Source organism: Citrus sinensis, chromosome 8 (assembly GCF_022201045.2).
Source record: "Citrus sinensis cultivar Valencia sweet orange chromosome 8, DVS_A1.0, whole genome shotgun sequence".
NCBI lineage: Eukaryota > Viridiplantae > Streptophyta > Magnoliopsida > Sapindales > Rutaceae > Citrus > Citrus sinensis.
The window spans coordinates 23,687,197-23,712,414 of record NC_068563.1 but is presented as its reverse complement, the minus strand read 5'-3'; the positions used below and the strand labels follow the sequence as shown (position 1 = coordinate 23,712,414).

The window sequence follows — 25,218 nt, the reverse complement described above, 5'->3', positions numbered from 1 at the left end:
ATTATTTTTTCCTATATGCTTTTAATTATTGTGCTATTGCTCTCAGGTTAAAAACAAGAGTTATTATCCAGCGAGAAGGTTCATCGTTGATCTGGTGAGCAGGTCCTACAACTGTGGTCATTGGGAACTATCCGGACTCCCCTATGCTCATGTTATGGCTGCAATTAGTCATGCAAGACACACGGTAAAAGAGTACTGGCCAAAATACTTCACGAAACAAGCATATTTGAACACTTATGTTGTGATGTTTCAACCAATTCCTGATAAGGTTACTTGGGACCCATGTGATAGACCAAAACTTTCTCCACCTGAGATTACTAAGAAGATTGGAAGACCGAAGAATTCAAGGAAGAGGGCAGCCACTGAGCCAGTGAAAAAAAACAGATCATTCTATGTCTGTTGTTCCTTTTGCGGTGGGATAAACCACAATGTCTGAAAGTGCGCATTGAGGCCATCAATAGCAAGACAAATAAGAGCTCAGAATCATGTATCAATGTATTAACTTTTTAATTATTTTTGTGTATACCGAGCTTAATTCTTTATTAATTTTTGTTGAATATGTAATTTTAAATAGGGTCTCAGTGGGTCGGGAGAAAGTTCTAATTCAGAAACTACTTCGAAGAGAAGAAAAAGAATGGCAAATGTTGGTTTGAATATGGAATAATTTTTAGTTTGTTGTAGTTTTTCATAATTTTTTTATATTTATATATTTCAATTTAAATAGGTTGTGAGTTGTCCAGACGAGATGTTTACGAATAATAAGGGAAGAGGAGGTAACAGGGGTCGAGGTAGCAGAGTGAGAGGAGGTGGCAGAGGAATGGCATCTAGAGGTAGAGGTCGAGGTCGAGGTAGCAGAGCAAGAGGAGGTACTGTGGTGTTTTTTTTATTGTTATAATTTTTTGAATACTTCATAGATAATGAAATTATATATATTTTGTGCAAGCCGATATGAAGCTGACAATCTTTCTCCAAATCAAACTCAAGGCTCACAAGCTTCACATATCATAGATGGTTAGCAGAGTGTTATCGTTAGGATATTATGAATCTGAAATGCACAAACTGTCACTAGTGCATTAGGCTACTGTGGCGTTTTTTGAAATGTACAAACTATTATTAGTGCATTAGACTGCTGTGGTGTTTGTTGAATGCATAAACTATTATTAGTGCAGTAAGCTGCTGTGGTGTTTTTTGAATTCACAACCTGACAGTACTGCGGATAGGCATTTCAAGCACAAACTCTTATTTTTCACCAATGATAATGGAAGTACTTTGGATTACTTTTGACTACTTTTGACTTTGCTTACATATTAAATTACTTCTATTACATTACTTTCTCATAAATAAGCCTATCAAGAGGCCAAAAAACTAGGACCAATTTTAGCTTCGCTTCAGTGCATCGTAGTCTTTCATTCATCTTCAATACATCTTCATTTAGGTTCAAGCCATAACTAGATGTGCTGTTACGCATTTCTAAATCTTCTTTTGCTGCCCATTGCCAAAAATTACACTTTTTATACCTGCATATCCAAAATAGTTTGTTAGGATTTTCTGACATAATAGATACCATAGCACATGCCTGCACTCCACAGTTGCAGTATTTAGGGTAGCAAGTTACTTCCGCAAGTTTCTTAGCTCGACCCCTAGAACTAATGCTTGTGTGGCTGCTGGAGGCCATTATTCTGTTTGAATTTATATGTGTGAAGGGTGAAAAATTATTTGGTTTTGACTGAAGATAGGAAAGAGGTGGATATTGTGTTTTAATGAATTCAAGTATTTGTTGTGCCTTATTCTTGTTATTTTTGTATGATAAAAGTGTTTAAATTTCAGTACTTTTGGTGTGAGGTTGCTGATGTTTAGTCTGAGGTTGCAGGTGTTTACTATGGGGTTGCTGGTGTGTTTCAGAATTGCAGGTGTTTAGTATCAGGCTATTGTTGATACAGGGTTGTTAGGGTTGAAATGAGGCCACTGGTGTGTGTTGAAATAGGGTTGTTAGTGTTTAAGTGAGGTTGCTAGTGTGTTTGAAAAATGGTTGTTAGTGTTCAAGTAACGCAGGTAGTGTGTTTGAAATAAGGTTATTGCTGTTAAGATGGGGTTATTAGTATTCAAGTGAGGTTGCTGGGGTGTTTCAAATGGGTTTGCTAGTGTGTTTATAAGGCTGTTGTGTTGATTATAACTGTGAGGTTGCTGGTGTTGATGAAATGGTTTGCTAATATGTTTGTAAGCCTGTAAATTCTAGCTTTTATAAGCCAAGAAAATAATTGTTTTTTGTTCTAACCGCTATTTTCTTAGGCATTTCTTGTAATTTTTGCTTTTGTTGTTTCTTTCTTTTCAAAAGGTAAAATTGTCTTTTATGATCCTAGGGTAGAATCGACTTTTAACATAATTTCTGTTGAGCACTAACATTTTGTTAACGAAATGGTAGTAAAATGATAACCGCGCAAAATTTTGGTAGTAAAATATATTTTTCAGTAAATTTTAGTACTGACATAATATGTCAGTAAAACTTTGATAGTAAAATAATAATATCCCAAAAAGAAATTAGGCTGCATAGAGGATTTGTTATGCAAAAGAGAAGGGTAATCCGGTCCTTGCAAGTCCAAGTTAGGTTGATTTTTCACTTTTAGTGCAAAGTGGTCAATTTTTCAAAATAAAAAAATAAAATAAAAACAACGCCGCCTTTTATAAAAATGTTAAAACCAAAGGCCGACGTCGTTTCCGCACTCTAATCTGCAAATTAATTTCACCAATTCCTCCCTTTCAGAATTCAGTTCGCCTTTCCTATGCTTTCGTGAACACTTCAGAAGAAGCAGATTATCACAGCTTTAAATTGATCACGTGCTCTGTGCTCAATTCTGTACGAAAAGAACCTTTAATCAGCTTTGTAAACTCGTTCGCTGGAGCCGATGAATCGACTCAGGTACCCATCGATTTTCATTCTATCTCCTCGTTTTTTTTTTAATACATCAATAATTTTATATAATTAGCATTCTTGAGGTTTATATTTGGTCCAAAATCAATCGCAGCGTATAATTGAAAAATCATGAGTAAATACGGCTTGCAACTTAGGGTTAATCCATCACAACAAAAGAAACAGCCAACAAATAAGCCTCCGTTGCCACCGCCTAAGGCTTTTGGTCTTGATGACGACGGCGGCGGCGGCGACGACGTGGAGGGAGAAATCTCCCGCCAAGCTATCAAGAACAGGGCTCTCAAAGAGGTAAAAGATTCTCTGATTTTTTATTTCTTTATTTTATTATTTGTCTAATTTACTTATAAATAAATCAAATTAATTATTTATAAATAAATGAAATTAACTGTCATGCTTTTGTTAATTTTAAAGATTGAGGAGCAGCAAAGGAAGGCCTTGGCAGAGGATCCAAATGTGTTTGATTATGACGGATGTTATGATGAGATGAAGCAGAAAAGTGTCCGACGTAAAGTGCAGGATCGTGCAGACACACAGGTATATGTAAAGTTAATAATAATAATTCAATCATTTTTTAATTTAGCTTTATTTTATGCGGTATGCTGACTTTAATAAATAATTGGTGTGATTGTATCTTGATTAAGCCGAAATATATTCATAAACTGATTCACAAAGCTGACGAGCGAAAGCGGGAGCATGACATAATCTATGAGAGGAAACTTACTAAAGAGAGAAGCAAGGAAGACCACCTTTTTGCAGACAAGGAAAAATTTGTTACAGGTGCTTACAAGAAGAAACTTGAAGAGCAGCAAAGGTGGGCTCGTGAACAAGCCTTGCGTGATCTTCGAGATGAGAGAGATGATGTATGTCTAATTTTTCCCTTGTGATCTTTACACTTTTAATTATGTCACTGCTTAAATTTTTCTGATTACTTTTTCCTGTTATTTGAATTTTGGTAGCGTTTTTTTATCTCGTCTACTGATCTTCATGAAGTATATGAGCTTAAAATTAGTTATTCAACTGGTACTTACAAACTTTTATTCAAAATTTTTCATCAGTTCCTTGTGTCTTGGACTGCATTTGTGTACAATTTATGGGAACAGTGTGATATTTTCGAGTTATCATAATGATAAATGGATTATCTGTCATTTTGTCTTTCAACGTGTCTTGTGAATCACAATTTGATGGAGGTGTAAGACAGTCTTTTCGGGTATTTCATAAAGGGACTTTTGAAATGACTGGAAATAGCTATTTCATCTTTTTTGCTAGAATGCTTTTACCTGATAGGAGAAACGCAAATAGATTTCATTTGGTTTATTTAGGAGAAAATGTCATATAATAGCTATTTTATCTATCTTGGTTAGATGCTAACTTCTGTTTATTATGCTATTCTTGTAAGAGTGTTATGGTGTTCATAATACGCATGTGGCAGTGGGGAGACTTCTTGTGTTTGGTCAAATTTGTTATCTGATATCTGTGTTTGTTCCTTCTGGAGGAAATAAAATATAGGTTGTTTTGAACTTCCCCCATTCTTGTTTTGCACACTTACTGTCTTCTCAGTCACCAAGAAGAAATTTGAAAAGCATGATGAGATGAGGTAGAAAGAAGAAAACAGTGAACTTCAACCACTCATTCCACTAAATCCATCTTCAAGTTTTCATATCTAAAGCTCATTATAATGCTTTCTCGTTCCTTAGTTTTGCATCAGCCCTTGTATGCTCAAAAAGTACAATCAAACATCCCCAATCCAGTTATTCAGCCCTCATAACTTCTATCCTCTCTTGATATAAAGCTGTTATCTTTTTATGCTTTTGACCTATATCATAGTTGTATTCCTGTTGGAAGTTTATCCTTTTTGCTTCTGCATAAAAATATAAGGGGTAATGCAAATGCTTTGTATGGTTCTGAATCAATCTACCATCCTGACCTTTTCTGTTTTTGACCTCGCTTGATATAAAGCTGTTATCTTGTTATGCTTTTGACCTATATCATAGTTGTAATCCTGTTGGAAGTTTATCCTTTTTGCTTCTGCATAAAAATATAAGGGGTAATGCAAATGCTTTGTATGGTTCTGAATCAATCCACCACCCTGACCTTTTCTGTTTTTGGATGGGGTGGAGGGAACCAAAGGTTATACAACCATTTAATGAGTCGCAAAATTCCTGTACCTTATAGTATGAGGTACTTGCTGCCGCCTTGTGCAAGATTGGATGAGCAAGTACTACCTAGGTAGTAGCATTAGCCTAGCACCCTTACATCCAATGTGTGCTGGAATACCCTTGTATCTACCATGCAGTGATACTAATTACGATGAACAGTTTTAGGGCAATGCTCTGGAATCATGATATAAGTGCTCTGGTCTGGGTATGGAAGCCCTTAGTGCCCCCCTAGAGCAATTGGATCGAATAATCTCATACCATTTAGCATGGGTTCTTAGCAGCTTCCTTATGGATACTATATGCAAAGAAGGCAGCAATCTTGCACCTAGGGAATCTGATACTGCATGCTGCCTTTTGTGTATGTGGTTTTTTTTTTTTCCTCATATATTGTGACATTTTCAAATTTATTTTATCTGGTCATTCTGTATTCTGTAGATTTGGCTTGAATATGCCAGAGGTGAATTTTAGGACATGGTTTAGGCTTTTTATCAAGTGGATAATATACCTTGTAAAGTGTTTATTGGTTTGATAACTTAAGAAATCTTAGATGCTGTATTTCATCTGGCCATATCAGGGTTTGGATGGGTTTGATTTACATTGATGTACAATTTTTTTTTTTTTAAATCTACATCTATGCATAAAAATCATGAATTGTTACCATCATTTAATCTCAATCACCGTTAATTTTTTTTTAATCGTTGATGTTGCATTAGGTTATTGCCTGAAAGCATATCTAGTGCATCCTTTATTGCTTATCAAATATTAATGAACTACTGTGTGATTGTGAGTGGTATTTACTTGATAGAACTGAATTAGTATTTAACGCAAATTGCATTCTGATATTATTTCCCACTTGATCGTAATTGACACTTGTATGATTTCATATCTTAGAAATCTATAGTCTGCATCTAATGAACTTCCTTCAGCTATTTTTCTAATTTGTTTCATGTTCGTATCTCTGTTCTGAAGGTCACCAAGAAGACTGATGTGAGTGATTTTTACTTCAACCTTCATAAAAATGTTGCCTTTGGTGGAGGCAACAAGGACTCAATGAATTTAGACAAGAAGGCTGAAGTAACAAAGCCAGAGAAAGAGGTAGACAAGAAGGCCGAACAAAGAAGGCCAGAGAAAGAGGAAATACAAAGAGCTGCTGACACACCAGAGAAAGAACGTTTGTCTGCCTACTCAAACTCTGCTGCGGAGTCTTCCAGAGGGAAAGAAGGGCATCAGGCTGAAACTTCGACTTCTAGAAGAAGCATCGAGTCCTCAGAATCAAACCCAGCATCTGACAGGCCAGTTTCAGACAGTTCAGAGCAAGAAAAACCTTCGGTTGAGAAACCATCTGATGGCCAACCAAAGCCTGACCATCACAAAAGAGGTCAAGATGCACTAGCTGCTGCTAAAGAGCGGTTTATGGCACGCAAGAAAGCGAAGGAACAATAATGTTTCTGTCTATGGCCACAACTATTCTAACTTTACAAGCTTCAACATTGAACTATTCATTTTCCCGTAATATGTGCTAACCGTAGAGACTGTTTCTCTACAAATCATTTAGGCCTCCCAATCTGTGCTAGTTCGTTATTTATGAAGTGATCAACATTGCCGTACTTGCTGATTTTGCCTTGTTCAGTTCATTAAGTATTGGTTTTGCACATGTTCTGTTTACTTGAGCAGTAATAATACAGCACGAAAAACTTGGTTTGGATGGTTCTATCAAGCATTATGTTGTAGTAGGGTACTTTTCTCTGCCATTGTTGCTGAAGAGGTCAACTTTAGTGGGATCGCCCTGGTAGTGGATAACTTTGGCTGCTTGTATTAAATTTTGCCAACTGCACATCCTAACTTTAACGTTACATGAGATGAACGGGGGGCCATTCAGAATGTGGTCCACGTGCCTGCCTGTTCCCTACGAACAGATATAGTATTCCGCCAAAAAGCTATGTACGCTGTTGCCCTACCCAACAGCAGATCAGAAAGCTTAATCACCTAAGCTCCAGTGGCCTCGTGACCCACACAGCTCATGAGGGAAAAAAAGGTCTGCAGTAGATCGATTGTATTATTCCATTCAATAATTAATACTTTTGATAATGAAATGTATTCATGTTGTATCCATGCCTGTTACCGAGTGACAGTTGTCTTTTGCTATTCCAAATTTAATGCATTAGAGCATTGCAAAATTTTTTTAATTTTATTCTTTAAATTTTTATTTGTTTATTTATGTAACAAATAAAAGAGGAAAAAAATTAATTATTTTATATTATATTATATTATATTAATTATTTTGTTCCTTCATTGAAACAATAATAATTAGGAGCCCTCCAAGTTACGTAACTTACGCCACACACATGCAACAACAGTAACACACTGGTGAGACCCATATGTTGTTATGTGTGTGGCGTAAGTTACGTCAAGTGTAATTTAGAGTTCGCCTAATAATTATATCACTTCTACCTCTTCAATAATGATGAGATAAAAATATAATATAGTACTATTTGAAGAGGAAATGACTCAATATTAAAAAGAGACAAAGACAACTTAATTTAAAAAGCCTTTTAAAATTTTTATTTATGATGTGACTCTCCACATTTAAAATTTTATTTTAAATGGTCTTATACTAGTTGCAAATTGCTCACTCAAAACCAAACAGGCATTGTTCACATTCTTTCCTTTGCATTAACCGATTAAAACCTCAAGAGTACCCTCTTTCTGGGCAACAATAATCATGGCTTCCTATATTTCTGCTCTCTGTTTATCGTTCATATTCTTCTTCACCCTACTCTCCATTTTTCCTTCATCAATCACTTCCCTCACTTTCTCCCTCTCTCGTTTCCACACAAACCCATCTCAAGATTCATATCAAAACCTCAATTCTCTAGTCTCCTCGTCGTTAACCAGAGCCCTTCACATCAAAAACCCGCAAACTAAAACCACCACTACCACAACAACAACAACAACAACCAATATCTCCTCTCACAGCTATGGAGGTTACTCAATTTCCCTCTCATTTGGCACTCCCCCACAAATCATCCCTTTCATATTAGACACAGGCAGTCACCTTGTCTGGTTCCCATGCACAAACCATTATCAGTGCAAGTACTGCTCCTCCTCAAAAATTCCTTCCTTCATTCCCAAACTATCCTCCTCATCAAGGCTCCTCGGCTGCCAAAACCCTAAATGCTCTTGGATTCACCACGAAAGCATTCAATGCAGAGACTGTAATGATGAACCCTTGGCCACCTCAAAAAACTGTACCCAAATCTGCCCTTCTTATTTGGTCCTCTACGGCTCCGGCTTAACAGAAGGAATTGCTCTGTCAGAAACCCTAAATCTTCCCAACAGAATAATACCTAACTTCCTCGTCGGATGCTCTGTTTTATCCTCCCGCCAGCCGGCCGGCATTGCCGGGTTCGGCCGCGGCAAAACCTCACTTCCGAGTCAGCTCAACCTCGACAAGTTCTCTTACTGCCTCCTGTCTCACAAGTTCGACGACACGACAAGAACCAGCTCTCTGATTCTTGATAACGGCAGCTCGCATTCTGATAAGAAAACAACCGGTCTAACTTACACGCCTTTTGTAAATAACCCAAGCGTTGCTGAAAGAAATGCCTTCTCAGTTTACTACTACGTTGGTCTCAGACGGATCACTGTCGGTGGCCAGCGTGTTAGAGTTTGGCACAAGTACTTGACGCTGGATCGTGATGGAAATGGAGGTACCATTGTTGATTCTGGTACTACGTTCACATTCATGGCACCGGAGTTGTTCGAGCCATTGGCTGATGAGTTTGTATCCCAAATGGTGAAGAACCGGAACTATACTAGGGCACTTGGAGCTGAGGCTTTAACGGGGTTGAGGCCCTGTTTTGATGTTCCAGGAGAGAAAACGGGGTCGTTTCCGGAGTTGAAGTTGCATTTCAAGGGAGGTGCTGAGGTGACACTGCCGGTGGAGAATTATTTTGCGGTGGTTGGTGAAGGTTCGGCAGTTTGTTTGACGGTGGTGACCGACAGGGAGGCGTCTGGTGGGCCGGCGATAATATTGGGGAATTTTCAGATGCAGAATTATTACGTGGAATATGATTTGAGGAACCAGAGGTTAGGGTTTAAGCAACAACTCTGCAAGTGATCAGGATACAAGATATTATTGGCCTTCGGACAGTACTGATACTTGAGCAGTTGAAGAGAAAACAGAAAAAATAAGATAAGATGACTACAAAATATAACTGTACCCGTACCACATACAATATTATACTCTATCAACATCTCAGCCCCGACATTACTATTGCTGGCCCGCATGCCTCAGGTTCAAAAAAGGGGCTTCATATTATTAGTTACTGGATACAATTATCCTAAGCGGCACTCTAGCCTTAGCTCACCTTGTTAGGCTTTACTTAAGGTGTTCTCTAGTTTATTCTTTGTTTCTTTTGTTTGCTTTAGTTATTTCTTTTCGATTGGCTGTTTTTGTTCTTTCGTTTGGAGGGTTTGGAGGTTTGGTCTATATCCCCTCTTAAATGTATTTACTTTTACTTTTGTTTTTATTTTTAATCTACAGTTAAGGAGGTTGTCTAACCCCGGCCCTACGATGGTTTTAAATAAAATAAATAAAATAAATTTTATCACTATCTTGTCAGTTTATCATTTTCCTATTCTCATTCATATATTTGTACTATTGTTATATAAAGTTCATTATACATTACTAATAATACGCAAGATCTTATTATATTTGACAAATTACTTTGGTTTAGTTTTTGAAACCTGAAGAGTAAATCTATGTGAAGATCTATGAGTTGCAACCAGTTATTATTATTATTATTTTTTGTTACATTGGAGCTTAGTAAAAACTAGGCATGAATAGAACGAGAAACCAAGATCCCATATATATCATTACATAACTAATAACCAAGCCCCTTAGGGGGTTTTCAAAGACATGAAGACCAAGGGGTAAGGAACCAGCAAGTTTCGCCATGGAATCTGCAGTAAAATTGGCTTCCCAATATATATGCTTTATGGTGATGATCCATTGTCTATTCATTAGTTCCTTGATGGCAGTTATGAGAGAAAAATGTGCACCAGGCATCAAGCTAATGGAGGAAATGAGTTGCGATTAGTTTATTAATTGGTGAAAATGCTAATATTTTCTTAAGTTCATAGGAGATTTGCACACTTATTATTTTAATAATTGTAAGGACATGATTTAGTTCATTGTTGACTTTTCTTATGAAACACAAAAACATATGTTGATAGTTAGCTAAACTTAATTATGAAACTAATCGACCTTAATCTAAAATACTCTTATTTTATGACATTCATTTTGTGAGATATTATTAATAACCAAACAACTCATTTTCATTTTTTGGGTTAAAAATCTACCTAATATCTACTTAAAAGAATTTTTATTTGAAAAGAAAAACATACCTTAAATCAACATAAAACTTGTGAAAAATCATATCATTCATTTCTTTAGGTTGCGCAGTAAAACATTGTCTCATATTAAAATTTATCATTTGCTTTCCCTTGTTCACTTTTAGAATGAAATTTTTGAATATCTGCCATCGTTTTTGAATATTCCTTATTAGAAAATTTGGCTGGATCTATCATCGTCCTTTTCCTAGCAGATGCCTTTTATAATTTTATTGCACACCTTCCTTGGGCTTTCGTAATCTGTCACCAGAATTCGACTTGGGATAAAATACTTGGGCTGGGTGATCTGGACTATTTTGGTTGTTCAGGCCCATTAAAATTGGCTATAATGGCTAAGGTAATATTGTAGTTGTATATGTATATTGAGAATTGTATGTTTCTTTTTTTTTTGGTTAAACCACGAGGTATCCTGGGTAGGGCCCCAACTGTGGGAGGCACCTTTAAGTCCGTACCACAACCCAGACTAGAAATCCCTGCTCGCACCGGGTGGCAGGTGCTCCCAACAAGTGCGACTTCCCTGCGACTCGAACTGGGGAGCAAACCCAGTCAAGCCACTTAAGGGGACTCCAGTTGCCAAAGGAGCCAACACTTTGTTGGTAGAATTGTATATTTCTTTCAATATAGGTTATTAATCTCTAGATCTAACTATTCTAATTTCTGAAAATTCATAAACTACTGTGAATTTCTTAAGTCTTCTAATTTATTCTTAATTTTTAAAGCTAATGTTTCATAATAATTTAAACAGTTTAATTCTTTGCAATAAAAGTTTTCTAACATGGAAAGTTTTGAAAGAGCTTTAACGCTAATTATTCTTTCTATTTCAGGGACTAATGAAGATGTATAATCCAAGATTCCCCCTCTATAAGGTGATTGGATTTCATATTATTTATGCTAACATTAATTACACGATTCATTGATGACAATGCATGGAAGATGATGTGAAAAGGACCATCAGCTAGAATTGTTCCAACTTCACCAAACCCTAATAATATCAGTGCTGGCTAAACGTGGTAAAGTAGAAAGTAGGTGGTGACTGGTGAATTTGATCCCTCTTTTAGAATCTATGCAACTCTTCTTTTATAAAGTTGAAGCAAAGCGAAACTAAATATGATTTCTCTTTACTCTATCTCTCTCATGTAGTTTAATTTTTTTTTCTCCCTTAACAAACAACCTTTCATGATTTCGTCTATATGCCCCACAAAGAATAAATATTTATATATATATATATATAATGACAAAAGCTCATGATCTATATGCATGCTACAAAGAATATTACTTGAATCAAGCAATTCGTCATTCTGATACCCTTTTGATATTTTTCAAAGTCATGCTAGGAATCAACGGAAAAAACTACCAAATTTAAACTAATTTTTTTAAGTTGAATAAGCTCATGGGAAGTTCTTATTGATTAATCTAACCCTAGAGATTGTAATTTCTGCTATTCACTGTCCAATTTCCTCATAACATGATCCAAAATATGTGCTACTTGATATGCTATTAAACAAATTCTGTTTGGAGTTAGCATTTAAAGATACACTTAGAAAAGACCATCGCTTGCTGTCCCAATGAGAAAGAACCATTGTCAAACAACAAATCTGAGACAGATAAATCTGTTTTGTGTTTCCAATAGAATGAAACAGAATCCAATTGCTTCGCAAAATGTGAAGCGGAAACATCCAAACGGCTTCCAAAAACTCAAGGGCCATCCTGTAATTCTACTCGAATAGAAATAAAATCAAGTGAAACAACAATCAATTCCTTGGACCCCCAAGTGGGTACCCAACCCCGATATGTTACCCTCACTCAAATCCTCTACCATGCAAATGTCACAATAACATATCTGAAATCAAGGCTTGATTAATTGACATTAACCAAAAAAATCAAATTCAATATTACCCAAATGATAAATTTTACATTAACTAAAATGAAGTCTCATATAACAACAATTAACAAAGAAACTAAAAATTAAAGAAACCCTAACCATGAGAAGATGAACAAATTGATATTGATCATTATTAGACATCAACAGAGCAGCTCTGCACGAGCTGGAACTTAAGAGAGGCACCAGAAGCAATGCCTTTACTCTTGTCACCAAATGTAATATAAGCAGGACAATTTACATGCAAGTGATATCTTCCAGAAATCCAAGTGCCAACTTTCCATTTGATTCTCCCATCAACCTTGATGTTCACCATCACCATGCCGGCATTCAAGTCCTGGCCCAACGCCTCCGCCACGAACGGCGACACCGGTACGGAGTTACCGCACAGAAACGGGGACCAAACGATGACGTCCTTGTGGCCCTGGTATGTCGCGGGGAGCAATGTGGCAAGACTTATCTGCTGGTTTCGGTAGGAAGCGTAGACATCAGCTTTCTGGTAGTAGATTCCGATTTGGTCGTTTGGGTTTCTCGTCGTGATCGTGACCTGTAGGTTCGTGGTGAGGGCGTTCGGTGGCGACGGTCCAGTTGAGAGGTTGAATGCGTAGAGGGTTGCGTCCTGGAGGATGAAGCTTGGCTTTGACGGCCTTGTGATTGCCCAGAAGAGGAAGATTATGAGAAGAACGACGATGATTAAGCCGCCGACGGCATACAGTATGAGCCGGACCAGCTTCTTCCTGTCGTCGTGGCTGTGGCCACAGTCCTTTTCAGACATTGTTTGTTTGTTTGTAATGTAAATGCAAGAACATGAACAAAGAAGAGATAAAGAGAATGGAGAGTTTAGGGTTATATAGAGAAACAAATTTGCCGTGTGCTTTAGGTCACATTATTGATTACACTATGTTTTCATAGCAAAGGAATCAATTAAGTAAGTAATTAATAATTCAATTGGTACATACTTCTTTAGTCTTTTTAGGTTTGAACTAACTACTCAATTAGTACTCTTATTTTTAGAAAGTTTTTCGTACCATCTTTATCGTATAAATTCATTAAAAATCTGCTTAATAATTCTCTTCTTCTTTTTTTTTTATATGTTATATGTTAAATTTATTTGAGTTTTAAATTATGTCAAAAATATTAATTTATTTTAAAAATTAAATCTATCAATTAGAAGCTAAAATAATTGACCGAAACCTTAAAGACTAAGACTAAGAGGAAATTTTACAACAATTTTACACGGTGAGGTTGGTGGTGGGAAATTGACCTTATCTCATATGCAAGAGAAACGCTCTGAAAAGAACAAAAGTGGGGGCCAAAGTAATTATAATGAAGTATGATAAGGGTACCAACAAAGTGTTGGCTCCACTGGCAATGGAGTCCCCCTTAAGTGACTTGACTGGGTTTGTTCTCCAGTTCGAGTCGCAGGGAAGTTGCCTTTGTTGGGAGAACTTGTTCCTCCCGGTTCGAGCGGAGACTTCTAGTTTGGGTTGTGGTATGGGCTTAAAGGTGTCTCCCATAGTTTGGGTGAAATTTTTAGTGGGATTAAAAAAATTATTGTTACTATTATTTCACAATGGATCTGTTCTGATTCTGAGCTCTGTCAGCTGCCCTTTTTTTTTTTTTTGATGTTCGTGGTTTAAATGGAATTGCATTGCATGTGTACAAGAAGTACTATCTACGGAGTTATTGATGGTGAATTGTTGGCATCGATTGGAATTTTACAAGTTATCAATGCTTGGTGCATGTGTTGGTAGAAAATGTGGCTCCGAAAATGAGTTAAAAATAAAAGGCACAATTGATATTAAAAATAAGAAAAATACTTATTAAGTACCATTTTCTTAACTAACATACGCATATTATTGAGGTTCAAACTCAAAATTTGAGTTTGGAGAGGCACTCCTTGGCACCTTTCTACTAGGTAATTGCAAGTAAATTGACATTAACGTATTAAACTATTTTCACACAACAAGCGCGTAGATCAGCTGGTATGTGGTTGTTCTAACTTAACCAAGGTCTTCGGTTCGAGACTTAAGAATGCAGCTACGTTAAATATTTGTTGGGAGAGCTTTGCCGCCCTAGTGGCCCTACCCGACTCGAATCTGAATTAATCGAGGCTCAATGTGATCTTCAGATACCAGATGGTTTAATACACCAAAAAACATTATTTTCATAGTGATGAAAAACATTATCTTAATGGTATTTGATAAAGATATTAGGATACTATTTGAGAAGTGTAAAATTACTCTAAAAATAAAGTGATATTGGACAAAATAGAGGTAAATTATTTTAGAAGATTACAAATATTTGACATTTTAATTAGAGATGTTTAATAGGTTATTTAATTCTTTTGATATTCTTATTTTGGCAAACATTTTCTCTAAGTAAGTACACTCTTGAGAAGTAAATTTACACTACTTTTAATCAATATTTTGAATCCATCTCCATATTTTTTTCCCATATGGAAATTTTGCCTAACTACTCTCGTATCATTATCATAACAATATATATTATATAACCCTATTTTGACTTGGTTATAAGAACAATTAGTCTTTTTCTCTCCAGTTCAACAACATTAAAAATTATGATTCTAATTTTTATTGTCACTCATGTTATTGAATATTGAGTCTCTTAGAATAAGAAATTGTCACTTTTTTCATCACGATCACTGCGCCGCTTATTGTCTTATATATTTTTTTATGATAACCTATTACTTACTTGATATCTTTCCTTAACGAAATGTTCTTAAGTTGAGCAACTAGAAGAAAATTAATGAAGTTGTTTATATTAATTTTGCATTTGAAGTCAACTCCTAAAGAATATTATGAGTTATTAGACTATTGTTCCGGAGCTTGTTGACTTGGTCCGAGAATCTAATCGCAATTAATTAACAATTGTTAATTAATTATTATAACACTTTCAATTCACCACAATTAAAAAATACAACTTATTGTTTTGTTTTACAGTACTTACTTTATCGTGACGTTGAATGCAGAGGCTGAATGCAGAGGCTGAAGCAGTGTCAAAATTGAGAAGACGACAATTATAGTTGTGTTTGATGCTGCTTCGGATTGAATTGACTTGGACAAGAGCGTTTGATAATTAAGTTGCATTTAATTGGAGCACGTGCCACGCATAAATTAATCTTGACCTCTGCTCGGCTTTGCCTTCTTTTTCGTTCTTCTATGTTCCACCTATTTCGGAACCATATATATATACATATAATAGAAGAAAATATAATTTATAATGTATTAAAATTTATTTTTTTTATTGTTAGTACATAAAAATAAATATATTTTTTTACTGGTATTCTCACTTTAATAAAATAAAAATGCCCTTCCTTGAGAATGATATATGTATTGTATATACATACATACATATATAGTGCTTATGCGGATGTGCCACCATAAACCTGTTGGAATAAAAAGAGGAATTAAAAGTTTAAAACCTTTTTTCCTTCCACTAATTTTTCGAGTAGAGTTTTGAGAATGTATTTTTTATAAATAAAAAAAAAATTAAATTAGTTTTATATATACAAATGATGGTACAATATATTTCAAATGAACATTACAAGTCTAGCAGATGTTTTCTTGTGTGCAAGGGAATCACAAGATTCAGTATTTGCTTTTTAGCATGGAGACTTTGAATCAAAGTGATAAATGGGGAATAAAGTTGAGCTTTATAAGGGAACATTCTTTACCACAAAAAGAGGCAAAAATAGAATCGTAGGTGACAATTTAGTGGGATAGTGGGAAGCCAGATTCTTCGGCAACAACACTTTTAGACTATGAACGTCGATCAATCTCTAGAATATACTCTAACCCTAAAACCCAACATATATAATTGAAAGCCCGGATACTATTATTTCAAGAAATGAGCACACAAAGACAAAGTTTTGTGTGTGGTTTAAGCGAAGGGAGAATTTTTTTTACTTCACTAAAAACTTATGACAACCTTTTAGATTATTTTTGTTATCAAACATATACATTCAAGATATTTGAATTTAAAATGAAATATTTCAAATATCAAGAAGAAAATATTCTCCTATTAATATGCAAAGAAAGATTTGAGTTGCTTCATTTTTCATTATAGAAAAAAGACAATTTTGAAATATTTATAATTTACAGTTCTACTAATGGAGAGAACGAGTATCGAACATCAGACTATTTCCTCAAATTCTAAGCTTTTGATATATATAAATATAAATGCTTTAGCAATATACACGCACGTATCATAAGTCAATGAGGAAATTGTAATTTTAGTATCTTTGATGTTGAGCCAAGCTATCAAGATTGTTTTGCACGACAGTAGCATGAAGTTATTCATTTTCATATACTTTTAACGTAAATGTTTGTTTCAATCAGATTATCTCTATGAATTTTGCTTAAAAATGACGTCCCAATCATCAATATCTAACAAACGATATTTGAATTTTTATGTGACATTAAATTATTACTTTTTTCTTTTCTTTCAAAATAAAATAAAGGAAAAAAAAAAAAAAACGACACTCAATATATGGACACCTACATTGCTTTCAATGGTGTCTAGTGTCCACCAACCGATCATGGGAGCTCACCAAGTCACCACACACAAATGCGATATTATTTTGCTTCAAGAATAAATTAAGAACTTTCTATTATCATTCGTGGGGCCGTTTGAAAAACTATGGTCATTAGCAATTATTAATATTATCCAAGCTGCCATTTTGGCTTGTAACCCAATGGTGGGGATGCCAAAAAATCACAAATCCCATATTGATTTGATCCATATTATTGAGATTAATTTTAAAAGCAGTCGCGATTCGAGATTAAAATAGATCTCAATCATTAATTTGAGACGAGGTTGAAATTAATCTCAGGATCCCATGAGATCCCGATCCTCCCAATTGTTTTAATTGATAATGTGTTTTAACACTTTTTTTCTTTCTTTGATACTGTTAATTATATATTACGTAGTTATCAATATGTTATATTCTTTACTTTTTTAATTGTATTGGAGATGCTCTTTTTAAAGTCAATTGAGTTGTTAATGGAAACATAATTATTTTAATATATGAAATTTTAAATTAACTCTTATTAAATATGTTAATGGAAATTAATATGTTAATTGAGTGGGACATTCGAGACAATTTGGATGGGATTGGATTTTGAAAGGTCTAGATTAGTCTTAATTTTGATCCCAAATATATAATAGGATAGGATTTGGTTCATGTTTGTGTCATATTTGAGAAACTGGATGGGAGTAGAATTGTCAAATCCCAGACCATCTCATATCATTACCATCTCTGCCCAATGGTACTCATATCATGTTGAGGGTACGAGTTTGTGTTCAATTGAGCTCAATCCCTTTAAAAAATGGGAAATTTCTCCCCATATATTAATGGGAGTAGAATTTGGAGCTTAATGCTCTATAGGCCTTTGAATTGTACTACAAATATCTCTTAAGAGTTTCAGTAGATTTTTAATTGTAAGTTTGTAACACTTTCAAAAGAAAAGATATATTATTAGGCTTATTAGCTTGGATAATGTGGATTATATGCATAATTTACAATATACGGTGGTTATGGCAATTTATGAGTTGTTGCTATATATTGATGTTCACTTGTGAAAACAAACACAAAATTCCATTTTTTTTGCTTGGCTTCAAAGGGAAACATGTCGGTCACTAGGCTTTTGATTATGTGATCTTATCTTTCTAATTAAACCAAACGCGTATGCCTTTTCCATTCTCTTTCTTCCCACTATAACCTTTCTCACCATCTCATGTTTAAGACTTCACATTATGCTCATGTTAATATATTTTCCAGATTATAAATAGTATTCTAATAATAGACACTAATACACTAACTTCGTTTCCTGTTGAGGTTAAAGTTTTATTTTCTTCTCTTCAAAGAATAAGCGAAATCGAAAGAAGAGACCAAAATACAAAGGTGTGAACAAGAGATAAGGCAAACAAAAAAGTCTCCCTCTACTCATCTGTTGAAGATTCGAAAGGCATTAAATTCCAAGGAAAAAAAAAAAAAAAAAAAATATGAGAGCCAAAATGAAATGACAAAAAGAAAGGAAAGAATCATTTTGCTAAAAAGCTCAAGTAGAATAACTTATCCTTCTTCTTTTTCTTTCATTCATTTTAAAATACTACAAATAAGGCAGCCAATACAAAAATTTCTTGCAAGTTAAGAATAGAATAGGTTTCTGGCCAGTGCTCAATTGTACATAATATTTGATCAAATTGCAAAAACTTACATAGAGTTCTAGGACATAATGGAAAAAAAACCAACCCCTAGTTGCCTTGCACACTGTTGATAGCTCATTGCACTTGATTTATCAATTAATTGAATGCAGTACCATTTCTCAAGCTAGCATAAATGTATGCGCCACCCATATAACTAACACCCTACAGCATTGTTCCCGCGGCTTCGAGAGACTTAAAGTTGTGAAGAACATCAGAAGATTGCCCAAAAGTTCACTGCTACCTAGAGACAAAAGTTAAAAGTTGGTTCTCTCCCACCAAAAACACTTTTGACAGTGTAAAGCCAACTGATGCTCCATCAGCCTCAGTCGGCACCAAACAATATATCAACCTACTATTAGACATAATAGAGCATATCAAAAGTAAAAATGATTATTCACAAATACGCCTAAGATTGAGCCATTGAAAAATAATGGAATAAAAAAGGGCACTCGAACATATTTAGACCAGCAATAGCAGTCGTAAAATACTACCAAACCTTACTCACTGCAATTATTTTCCAGAAATCAATGGAAACAGTGATAATGATACCACAAATACGATGCAACAGATATAAAGAACACATTCCTAAATACAAAAAGCTAAAAATAATAAGACACATTAATTTAAGCTCATAAAATTCGTTTTCCAGCAGAGTCTCCCCTCCAGCACTACTAGACCCGTAGGCACCTCATGGTTCTAAGGTTTTTCGAAGGTTAACAAAGACGAACAGAAAGTAGATGTTACCACATTTTGGGTTAAGATTATAGACTAAAAGAAGAAAAATGGTTGTACTCAAGACAATTTGATGTACTTGCTTGATTAGATTCTCCAAATAATAATGAATGATTGATAATTATATTCATAAAAATTCCCCCATCTTACTCTCACCTGCCACTTCATGAGACCAATCTGTCAGGGGGAAAAGGGAAAAAAAAAATCTTATAAAATAGCACAAGAATACAGGTTGTAACGTCTTAAATCACACATTTGGACTGGCTCAACACTCGAACAACATCATGGATCAGAATTGCATGACAAAAAGTACACACACCTTATGACCTTAACGAGTTTACAGTATATTTTTACTTCTGTTTCTGATGACAGAAAGTTGACACTATACAGTTATCTTAATGATAGCAGGGCTTAGATTTTCGATGAGTACAGAAAGCTTTTTACAGAAAAAGAATGCATATACCAAAAGAACTTGCTGACCAAAGGGAAAAATCAATGGAGTTAACAAAACGAATGAATGGTATCTTAACTGAAAGCAATGATGAATCGAAGAATATTTGAAATTATACAAGGGTGGAAGAACGTGAAGGCAAAGAGCACTGAACATTGTAGGGGAAAAGAAACAAACACTTGCAAGCAAAAGCGTATAGGAAGGGCAGATTTATAAATAAATAAAAAAAGGAGTTGTTTCTTCAAATGGAAGTAAATCTAGTAAGATATCATCATCATTCATTACCAAATGAAACATGAAAGAATGAGTTGAAGTGTTAAGCGCCTTGGCGCATTGAAAGGGCAGTTGGCAATTTATGACATTCAGAAAGTAAATAAATAAATAAAATACAGAAAATAGGCAGATCTCTTCAATATATGCAGGAACACCTACTGAACGATGAAGCAATGCTAGGCAGGAGTATTATCAGCCGCAATCAGCAGCGAATCACCACTCTTAATCAAGGAAATGGTCCAAGTAAACATAGCATCAAATTTTTCCCAGAATAATCCAAAAGGACCTGAAGGTAAAAGAATAAACAAAATAAAAACATTTACCTAAACTGGGATCATCCTAATAAACTAGGTAATTTAAATGCGTATCATATTATATCCTATTAGCAAAATACAAATGCAAGGAAATCCAGGAAGTATTATAAGAAAGGTGGATTTTTCATCACTTGGACTTCACAAAGATGAGCCCATACGTTTTTATTTTGATTTTGTATCATGGCTATTGGGTTAAACTTTGGCTCTTGTGAGGCCATTATCATCATAACTGGTTAACCCATCAAGCCTAGTAAAAGAAATGCACACCATTTGTAACCAAAAGAAATTAACCTATTTTACTTTTATTTTGCACTCATTTGATAATTTTTATTTTTATTTTTATTTTTTGTTTTATTATAAGAGTTGTACATAAAGCAGAAAACAAGCAAAAGAGTGCAAAGCAAATGAAAAGGGAAAAATGTCAAGTGTGGTGACACTATCTTCCATCAACATGCAAACAAGTAGAAAAGTGCAGTGCAAGTGTAAGTTCAAGAGAGAAATGTTAACTAAAGTATTGAGACACTATCTGCCATTATCATGCTCGCCTCCAAAAAGTGTCCAACCAAGGCCCAGTAAGCCAAGCCCTTCAGGCCACCCCCTTCTAATTTAACACTTAACCTCCAGGTCCTGCTCCAACTTTGTCAATATTTTCTATATCGATAATCACCAGTCAAGTCACGAGGATTAGGGCTACATTAAATCATATCTAACATTGAAAATGAAAAGTTCCCAATAGCATAGAAAATACATAGCAAAGCTTCTGATTCACTAAGTTGACAGATCCCATGAACTACAGATGACTAAGAAGCAGCACATTATTTATCTAAGAATTCCTAACACACACCTAATTTCCCTTTCTTCAAAAGGATAAGGATATCATGTTGGAGAGAAAGCCAAACAAAACAACTCTAATAAAAGATATTTCTTTGAAATACATAAAAGTATTCAAGTAAGAGACTTATGTAAAATTGTGAAACCTCTTAAAGATCCCTTACCTTTTCAGACTTTTGTTCAACTATTTGTAAATCCTCTAACAAAGATTCTAATTCCCCTACATTGACATTTGTCTCATGAACAACACATTAGCCCCTATTGTAGGATGAAACTTCTCTAAATATGAATATTGTATCAAGCAACGAACTACTGCCAACTATGACATTTGTATTTATCTTCTCCAACTTCAATGTATGATATTTGTATTTCTCCTCCAACATCAATGACATTTGAAAATAACACCAATTCAATCAACATAAACAAAGGTAATCAATAATAGCATAAAGGAAAAGACTAAACAGATATAAACACATCGGTTATCTGCCTCAAAATCCTAATCCATTTACATCTATACTGCATCAATTCGTTGCACCATAAAATTCACTCTCACTTCGAACTAAAATCAGAATCATATTAGAAATAAAAGAATCTAGCTCTCCTTCAATAAAACATATACTAAACTAACATCAAAACACACCCAATTTCGCAGTAACCTACATACTAACCCTGCATTTCCTGGCACCACCCACCAAGCTTCCCGATCCCTTACTCGAAACGTTAACTGGCACGTCAGGACACCAAACCCTAACCAGCCTCCTCCTGGTCCTCCAGCCACCGTACTTGAACCCGGCAATAGCCTCCAATCTGAAATCGAATTTAACGGCCCCCCTTGCCCTCTCGGCATTTATAGAATCCAAAACTTTCCGCTCAACATACGAGTCAATCACCGAGAACTTGGCGCTCAACGGCGTCCTCTCCCGAGTGTCCTGACTAAAAGGAGGGAGTGGCGTCCGGGTTAAGTAGTTACCGTCGTAGTAAATCCCCGAAACGACGTCGTAGTAGGAGACCCTCATTTTCTTGTTAGGGTTGTAAGCCTCGATTGCGGCGTCCCAGTTGCCGGTGACTTGGGACTGGTTGGTTGAGAAATTGGAGACTGAGAGGGAAGTGAGGTGGAACTCCGGGATGCGGGGGCGGACGACAAGCCAGAAGATGAGGAGGGCGCAGCCCAAGATAACGGTGACGGCGACTGCGGCGACGACCAAGGGACGGAGCAGGTTGTTGCGACGGGTGGGAGGTTGGTAATAGGGAGGGTAACTGTAGGGCTGGGACTGCGGCGGTGCGGCCGAGTACGGGTAGGCGGTGTTCGGGGGCGGGTAGCCGTTGTGAGTCGGGGCCGGGTAGCCGGTTGCTGGTCTGGAATTTTCCATTTGACTTGTGTGTGAATCGAAGAGAGAAAAGGGACAGAGAGTGAGAGAATTTAGAGAGGTGCTCGAAAGTGTTGTGTTAGTAGTGATCAGTGCACGACTCCGTGTGGGGAAAAGTTTTTTTATTTTTTATTCTTTTTGATACGCGTATTGGGAAAAGTTGAAAGCGAAGGAAAGGGATAAAAACTCGGCTGCTTCTCGATTAAGTAATTGCTGTAAAGTCGCAAAAATATCTGCTGAGATCCTAGTTTAGTTGTTTGCTTTTCTTAACCGTGTGAAATTATCAATGGGCTTGTAGCCCATTAACAACCCGTGTGCTGAAGGCCCAATAATTTTGGGCGCACGAGTTCAAGTCCCAATAATAGTTGAGACTCAACTCCTCTCTCTTGTAGATATTCATCTGTTTATCTATCTTTCTGCATTTGACGTAAAATAGATTTTTATCCAATATTAAAGTGATGGTAGATCTCTCTCCAATACTAAGTGAAGGTTGACTTTTTGAATATTAGTATATAAAAAAATATTTAAATTTATTTCTAATATACTTTATTAAACGTTTTATTATCACCAAGTTTTGTAGATTAGTTGTTTGCTTTTATTAAGTATTTGTTAGTAAAATACTTTATGATTTTCAAATAATTTTATTTATTTAACCACCAAAGTTCAAATCTTAAAAAAGATAAGAGGTTAAAAAATATGTAGTTTTCGGTATCTTAGAGGGAAACAGTGAAAAAAATAATAATTGTTAAAATACTCCTAAATCAAATTAAAATTATGGACACTAAAATATAGTCCAAAAAAATCAATTTTTACTAGGAAATTCATAAAAAATGCATAACTTTTTATATTATATTATATATATATATATAAATTCCAATGAGTTGAAACACTAACTTTATACGAAATAGTAAGGATGAATTCTATATGTAAGTATAAGAAAAGACACTAATTTTGTGTTGTTGTTTATTTAGGAGAAAGGTTCCCAGAAAACAAAATACCTTCCCTTAAGAAACAATATATTGTCATTCAAAAAATAATATACTTTTCTATGTATCTCATGTTAATGTGAAACTTCAGAAAGATTGTTGGGTAGTTTCCATTTTAGGGTAGAGTAGGACGACGGTAGGAGAAGTAAAACAAAATGAAACCTCATGGTTGAAGTATTAAAGAACTTAACTCTTTGTTTATCCCAAAATTCCAACAGCAGCTCCATATTTGCTTGCAAGAGAAATTCCATTCTTAATGAATTCATCTTTATCGTCATTACTAAATGAAATTAGTTTTTTTTCCCTTAATTTTAGGAAAATTTTACTCAACACGAATTCTGTACTAAAAGAATTAACAATGAGCCACATGATTATGGAATTTTTATGAAAGGAAAAATAAATTCATAAAAACTGCATCCTTATGCATTCATAAGATCTAAATTAGTTAATAAGGGTTTATAAATGAACTGAATGTGTTTAATGAGTGAAAACATCAATTTTATACAAATTGGGTTTAGTAAGGATTTATTGGATATTTAGTCGATTTGTTGGGTAAAATTTAAAATTTTAAAAATTGAGAATGGGTTTGTTTAGCATCTAGATTTGGTAAGCAGTTTAATGGTTTCATTATATATTGTGTTTTGATACTACATAATTTCAAACAAACAATAATTTTGACATATTATTTCATGAGTGTGATACAGCCACAAACTCTTCTACAAATTTATCTTGTATAAACTAATATGTCATTAATTCATTGGTTGAGTGAAAATATAAAATAATATAAATAAATCATGTGAGGCAAGAGATATTTAATTCAACTAATGAATTAACGCCACATCAGTTTGTACAAAATAAGTTTGTGACTATATCATTACTCTTATTTCATTAATCTCTTTTGTTTTTTATTTTGCCTAATCATTTTAATTTTTTTTAAAAAGGTCTTTTTTGTAATTGCTTTAAGTTTGAAATCATTATTCATTAATAGATTATTTCTTAGTCGAGTAATGGGTACCTCTGTATCTCATTTTTTAGAAGGATATAACTGCCAAAATTCTAGTAGAGAGAAGATCAGCGTTAGACGTGAATGTTAATATATGTCATTGAAAATGTCACAAAATTTCATGCATGCTTGACACCAACCCTTCACATTTGCCATTTGAGAGACATACTAATTACCAGCAATAATCGATTAGATGAAACGAGTCTGGCCCTAGAGTGTGTATATTCTTATATCAACACAACGATAAAAATTTTCAGACAAAAGTAAGTAGCCATGCATGCAGATTTACTCACTAACTATAAGTGAATTAATGTTTTGTCTTTTAGATTAAATTTTGTGATTATATTGTCCTAAAGGTGTGGTCGAATTGCTTTCAAGCATATTTATATGATTGATTATCTGAGTTTAAGTCTTAGAGAGATAACGAATTAAAAAAGTGAATTTAGACTTTGTCTACCCCTTACCTTTATTATATATAAAAAAAGATAGTAACTTATTTGTGATTTCATTTACAGAGGTTAAATATCTACAATAGTTGTAGAAAACTGTTGTATGGATTGAGTTGTTAGCTTACACGGCATCCTTGCACATATCAAGTAGAAGTCTTATGCGAGTCCTGATGCTGCATCAAAACAATCCATTTAATGATTA

General features: G+C 34.9%; 4 protein-coding genes across 6 annotated transcripts; 2 read left to right on the top strand and 2 right to left on the bottom strand.

Moving 5' to 3' along the window:
* The first annotated feature begins 2,708 nt into the window (after window positions 1-2,708).
* LOC102606659 (uncharacterized) lies at window positions 2,709-6,796 on the top strand. The gene is made up of 5 exons (XM_006481466.4): window positions 2,709-2,917; window positions 3,024-3,217; window positions 3,341-3,463; window positions 3,571-3,789; window positions 6,055-6,796. Exons 2-5 carry the CDS (start codon window positions 3,041-3,043, stop codon window positions 6,526-6,528), a joined length of 993 nt encoding a protein of 330 aa, XP_006481529.1. The 5' UTR covers window positions 2,709-2,917; window positions 3,024-3,040; the 3' UTR covers window positions 6,529-6,796.
* Window positions 6,797-7,636: 840 nt separating this feature from the next.
* LOC102606964 (probable aspartyl protease At4g16563) lies at window positions 7,637-9,698 on the top strand. The gene has a single exon (XM_006481467.4). It carries the CDS (start codon window positions 7,808-7,810, stop codon window positions 9,203-9,205), a length of 1,398 nt encoding a protein of 465 aa, XP_006481530.1. The 5' UTR covers window positions 7,637-7,807; the 3' UTR covers window positions 9,206-9,698.
* A 2,663-nt stretch (window positions 9,699-12,361) lies between these two features.
* On the bottom strand, window positions 12,362-13,254 carry LOC102607257 (hypothetical protein). Its single transcript, XM_006481468.4, has one exon. It carries the CDS (start codon window positions 13,152-13,154, stop codon window positions 12,516-12,518), a length of 639 nt encoding a protein of 212 aa, XP_006481531.1. The 5' UTR covers window positions 13,155-13,254; the 3' UTR covers window positions 12,362-12,515.
* A 5,213-nt stretch (window positions 13,255-18,467) lies between these two features.
* LOC102607552 (uncharacterized protein At1g08160-like) lies at window positions 18,468-22,715 on the bottom strand. Of its 3 annotated transcripts, XR_008050961.1 has the most exons (3): window positions 21,880-22,715; window positions 20,226-20,352; window positions 18,468-18,851 (listed from the first exon to the last, which is right to left on the bottom strand). XR_008050961.1 is itself a non-coding variant. In XM_006481470.4 (2 exons), the coding sequence occupies exons 1-2, from the start codon at window positions 22,579-22,581 to the stop codon at window positions 18,822-18,824; spliced, it is 732 nt and encodes a 243-aa protein (XP_006481533.1). In that variant the 5' UTR covers window positions 22,582-22,714; the 3' UTR covers window positions 18,468-18,821. The 3 variants fall into 3 exon arrangements, 2 of the variants coding, with proteins under 2 accessions (XP_006481533.1, XP_052288076.1); XM_006481470.4 differs by lacking the exon at window positions 20,226-20,352 and having other exon boundaries at window positions 21,880-22,714; XM_052432116.1 differs by lacking the exon at window positions 18,468-18,851 and having other exon boundaries at window positions 19,430-20,352.
* Between the last annotated feature and the right edge of the window lie 2,503 nt (window positions 22,716-25,218).